Raw genomic sequence first — 5,865 nt, 5'->3', positions numbered from 1 at the left:
CCCTTGGGCAATCCTACGTACAACTGGTTGAGTCGAGGGTCAACCGGATCCTGGAGGGTGGCCCCAAGGAATTTATTGCTTCGTGAGGTTTCGAACACTTAACCTACCCTTCCTGAGGAGCTTATCAAGGCTCGACTTGACACTAGGCCTACCCCCGTGGGGTTTAGTGCAGGACCTACTATTAACTAGGTGGTCCAGAATCAGGTCCCATGCATTTTTTTTTATTCTTACACTTCAGTAGATTTCGATGGTAATCAAATTATGCTGATAGCCTGATACATAATAAACCAATATTCATTGACACCAACACATCTAACAATTTGAGAAAATAAAAGGATGATGAAGGACAGACTTAACTGCTTCAATTCAGATCGTACTTATTGTTTGTTTCTGAAAGCAAACAATACTCAAGAGACACAAATGGGGAGCCAACACACCTTGCAGAGTCAACTTTGCAAATCACCAAGTGTTGAAGTTTAATTTGTCTTAGAGACCCATCAGCAGCCCAACTGGTGGAAGCTCCTCTTGGTGCAGAAATCTGTCTTTACGTCTCTAACACGATCTAAACCTAACATGTTTTCCTTATGCAATTTGAACCGTCTTCACCAGGTCCTCACCATCATTTCTCACCTCACCTAAGGAAGAATATTAAAGATGTTAATGTGGAAACATTCTGGAAAAAAAAAATTACGACAGAATTGGAAAGAACATTATGGTACCTTCTGCAACATTTCTACTTTCACCATCACCCAACTCATGCTCCAAAGGAAAAAGTGACACACTTGTGGTTCTCTTTGTCTCTGCCATCTCCACTTCAAATGCATTGTCCAAAGACTTCTCATCATTCTTTTCAATCCTTTGGAGTTTTGCTTTCCTTATGGCATTCAACTCGTATCTGATTTCACCCAATGAGGTAAATAAATACACACTTCCTATGAGTCAGTGGAAAGAGAAAAGCAGAAAATGAAGAGTACGTTGTAAAAACATTACTCAGCGTTGGTCCAGCCATGCATATGAAAGAAAAAGGTTCTTGTTAACAAGTGCCCTAAGGGCACACGTTAAAGTGAAATAAATACACTTTGGAAATTGGATTTTGTATCGAAAATGCCCTCAAATTTTTTTAATATATCAAAATACCCTCAGATTCCAATTTCCAAAGTGTATTTATTGCACTTTAACGCCCTAAAGGCACACGTTAACAAAACCGGGGAAAAAAAAAAGCACCACAGAATGTTAGAGATTTCAGAAACCGTACACTAAAACATTGCTTAGTTCTTGGTCCCAACAAAAAAGAAACTTTTGGCTGGATGTCGAGACGCGCGAGGTATCAACCACGTCATGCTACCACCTTTTAAAATAATGAAATCCTGATTTAAATGAGTTATTTGGAATGTACGGCAGCAAGTAAGCCACAGGTAGACCAATCATTGCCTTTAACAATTCAAATTATCTATTTAAAGGAAATGACATATTCACCACGACTTAACTGACTTCCCTAATTACTACCCTTGTCCATTATTTTTTCTCTGAACTCCTCTTGGGTTGTTATCTATGATAATACCAGCTCAAAACATGCCCATCATGTTTTAAGGGAGAAGTTTGTTAACTGATCAAGTTAAATTTGATAATATTGGACTTAATTTGAGATATAGTCTCCACTGTAACAAAATTCCAGAGTTTTGAAAACCAAACTTTTGGCTCAGCCTCATCCAAATTCTTTTACACCATCTTTTTTCTATCGAAGAAACAATTAACTTGTACCCATTGATTCTTTTTCGTTTTTCTTTTTTTTCCTTTTTTATTTTCTTTTGAAGATAAGTCAGGAGTCAAAACAAAACAAAAAACCATGACCTCTCACAAAGGAAGGGTAGTATGACATACTTGATAATACTTGAAGATGAACTTTATCTTTCCATTAAATTATTAATTGATTTAGCAACACAGATGTTACTTATCGAGAATTGTATTGCTTTAACCTTGATTAACATATTGACAAAATATAAATATATACCAGGAAACCAAAACAATTCATACTGATTGAATTCAGCATTAGTGTGGTGTCTATTTCTTCACTTCTTTTATTTTTTTACTTCAATAAATTGTTAGTGTGATTTCATCGGCTACATTTTCTTTTCTTTTTTATAACAAAGGGTATCCAGGCCAGCTTGCGTGCACCTGACTAGTCCCAACGCTCCGCACCTAGGCTATGGCTGGTGCCTACTTGGTCCAAGCCAGTGCGTGGCCACCACAGGAATATAGTTGGTGGGATTCGAACTTGAGACCAACTAGAGATCAAATCTAATGATACCCAAGGCTACCACTCAACCATCCCTGCGATGGTTATTGGCTACATTTTTCTCTTAACAAAAGCACCAAGAAAAGATTGCTTAAATTGAAAGGAAAGATACTTACGGAGCCACGAAGCTCTTGACAAGCATAAAATATATTTTCCAAAATTGTCTCTCCTTTAAGTGGCGAGGGCATAGAACATATCTAAGTTGCGAAATTTCCTGGAAGTATAAATATTCATAAAGTTAACACAGAAAATACTCCATAAGGCTACTATAGGCAAGGACCAAGATGCATTAATAAATCATAATCATCATATAAGCCTTATCCTAAAAATAAATACTAAATATTATGTCTCATAAATTGGAAGAATCAAGACTCATGTTTGGAGGTGGCAAGGATTTCACACCCACAGCAAATTGTGCATAGCCATCCTCTTTATTCAGGCTTGACATCAACAATGTACTTCACAGAATGAGTGTATGCCATTAACAAGGGTGAGAATGTTGAGAGGGTGAGTGGAAAGACTAACAAAGATAAAACTAGAAATGAAACCATTTATGAAATGTCCGCAGCCCCTAAAGGTAATGAAATGAACTAACCAGTTGAGACCTCGATCAAGGCAGGGAAAGTCAGTCAAGATTGGCTTGGTTATGTGTACGAAAGATTGATGAGTCGACGACAACATCATTTAGAAGGAATGTGCACATTGAAGGTTGTAAAAGAGTGTACGGAAGACCATAAAAGAGCATAGATTGAGGTAGTAAGAGTAGATATTAAGGCACTCGAATTAATAGAATGGAGGAATATGATTGGTTGGTTGCAATCAAATAACTTCATAGTTTTGTAAATTTAGGCAACTTAGAAGGAGATTGGGGTTTTCTCTGCTAGACACAAATCGAACAAGTTATCCAAGGACTGCTAGGGATAATTTTGAGAGGATGCTGCACTCAGCTAAGATCACATTGTAAAGAGGTAGGACGTGTTGATATTATCTTTAGGTTTTTTATTTTTACGTTGTAAGGTCTCCTCAATCTCCTTGATAATCTGAACTCTATATGCAACCAACTGCCCTACTCTAGTTAAAGGGAAAGAAAAGGATCAATTATAGATCTTTTGAGACATTAATCAAAAATACTAATCCACAAAGCTTAAAGCCTAAAACAAAAAGGTAATAGGAAAGAAGCTTTAAATGTCTCCAACGAAAGAAGATAACCTAATAATATGCTTTCAAATAGAAAGATATGAGGGATGGGAGAAAATATAGGTCACTTGGTCTTCATGAAGACTCTTCACCATCTACATAACCCGCATAAGTCTTGAGTCTTCTTAAGGTAGTTCGACTTTTTTCCTCCTGACCCATTTGTAGAAAGCTATACTTATGAATTGTACCATTCTTAAATCAAATATCTAAAATCCAGTTCTATATTCTAATAATATTATTGCCAAAATTCAATGTTCAACTATTTTTCTCCAGACCCATTTGTAGAAAGCTATACTTATGAATAGTACAATACTTAAATCAAATATCTAAAATCCAATTCTATATTCTAATAATATTATTGCCAAAATTCAATGTTCAACTATTTTTCTCCAGATCTTTGATGCCTAAAACCATTCACCTTCTCTAAGCCCTCAATACCATCCTCATTGACAGATTTTTCCTCAATAACACTAGAGAAGGTCTTTAACATATCATCTTCTCCATTAAAGGCATTAAATTTACAAATTTTACAATTAGTAGTACTTTTTAATATATGAGTTTGGCCAATTGAATACAAAAACATTAAAACACTATAATGATACCATGGTTTCAAAACTCGTCCAAGACCGAGACAGACGGACAAGTCAATTTTTCAGACGAGATTTAAAACCCCATGTCCATTTTTTTCATTTTTGAACGAGATGTCCCAAACGTATCAGAAAACTTGTCCGAGACGACTCAGTATCTAGCATGGACGAGACGAAACGGGAAACCGAGTTTTAAAACCATGAATGAGACACAAAAAAGGATTTTAAAAATTCTCAGAATTTTATATCAATTTCAAACAATGTATGTTAGACCAATTCATATAAAAAAAATTCCATATGTTAACTGAAATTGCAGCGAAATTCTGAAATTTTTTCAAGATTACCATTCAAATTTCACATAGGAATAAATTTAATAGCAAAACCTTGATTTGGAGAATTTCCAGGATTGTCGAAGAAGTTTAGGCAGTTAAAATCTGCATTATCATCCGTAATTATACCTCAATTACACAAATTCCAAACGATCCAATACATGAAAAGCTACTTACAAGATCAAACGATTGATCGAAGCTAAAATAAATAAATAAGGAATAAATCTAAATTCTTACCTTGACTTTGGAGAGTACAAGTGAAGCGTGGCGTTCCTGCCATTCGCTGAGATCCTTCCGAACATTTTCCGAATCCAAAGTAGCAATTACTTTGGTTTCCTGATCATCTGCAACAACTCAATTATATGTTTCTTTTTTAAGTTTGAATTAGGTTAGAATTTTGAAAAATTAGAAGAATTTAAACGAGAAAAAAATATCAGAGATTTTTATTGAGATAGTTAAGAATTATACCTTGAAGAGGAAAATTCTTGAAGGTTTCTAATGTGAAGGATTTGACCAAGTCCCGCAACTGATCCGTCACTCCTAGTTCTTCTTCTTCTTCTTCTTGTAGTTGTTTTCGTTCTGCTTTTGATCCATAGTTGGTGTTGGTGTTAGTGGTGATGGAAGACTCAGGTTTGTTCTTCTTCAAGAGAGCTTTACGAAACCAAGAAGACAAGTCCATCACTCCATCCCTTCTATGAACTCTAAACACACACAGAGGGAAAGAGGGTTAGTGAGTTTGATTCGTTATTTGGTTTTCAAAAGTGGTTTCTCGTTCTGAGTCATCTCTTCTTAAACGAGTCATCTCGTTAAATATTTTTTTATATTATAAGAGTCCGACTAGCCTTACTAATCATTGTGAAATAAAAAAACGCCTCACTAAGCCTCATCCACCAACTAAAAACCTCGAGATGTACCAAACAAGTCCTTGAGATTCATTAAAAATTTCGAGGTTTTATTTTATGTATCCCAAGGTCTTTTGGTGGTGGATGAGACTTAGTAACGCCTTTTTCCTCACTATGATAGTAAGGAAAGGGTTTTTCTAGAATAATAGATATTCAATCATAATTCATTTTATAGAATATAAAAATTTAAATTATATAGAAAAATAATAATTGTTTTATAGAAATCTACAATAATAAAAACAACAAAGTCTTATCTTAAAGATGTGTGTGTGTGAATTAAATGAATCATATTTCTTCATTTTGCTTTATTTGGACTTTTAAGTAAGTCTTATTTTCTTGAAATTGAGTTTATCTATCGATTTACTATTTTTATTTTGATTGATGAGATTGAAAAAAGATACAAAAAGAGAAGTCGAGATGACCCTCCCAAAAGAAAACAAGTATAAGAAAATTAAAAGGGTAAAAAGAACTTGGTAATTATAATATTATAAACGAAATCCCAGCGCGATAAGAAATCCTCGTTAAAAACCCTCTAAACCCCTTGAATATTTTGC

The 5,865-nt window shown here is 34.8% G+C and overlaps 1 protein-coding gene across 1 annotated transcript; it reads right to left on the bottom strand.

The window, feature by feature from the left end:
- Positions 1 to 251: 251 nt before the first annotated feature.
- On the bottom strand, positions 252 to 5,151 carry LOC147401963 (BSD domain-containing protein). Its single transcript, XM_086443470.1, has 5 exons — positions 4,878 to 5,151; positions 4,647 to 4,753; positions 2,413 to 2,510; positions 720 to 895; positions 252 to 635 (listed from the first exon to the last, which is right to left on the bottom strand). Exons 1-5 carry the CDS (start codon positions 5,086 to 5,088, stop codon positions 583 to 585), a joined length of 645 nt encoding a protein of 214 aa, XP_086299596.1. The 5' UTR covers positions 5,089 to 5,151; the 3' UTR covers positions 252 to 582.
- Between the last annotated feature and the right edge of the window lie 714 nt (positions 5,152 to 5,865).

This window comes from Akebia trifoliata, chromosome 5, assembly GCF_017979445.1.
Source record: "Akebia trifoliata isolate Shusen 1 chromosome 5, ASM1797944v1, whole genome shotgun sequence".
Lineage (NCBI taxonomy): Eukaryota > Viridiplantae > Streptophyta > Magnoliopsida > Ranunculales > Lardizabalaceae > Akebia > Akebia trifoliata.
Note: the sequence above shows the minus strand (reverse complement) of the source record. Positions and strands in the feature narration are given on the sequence as shown.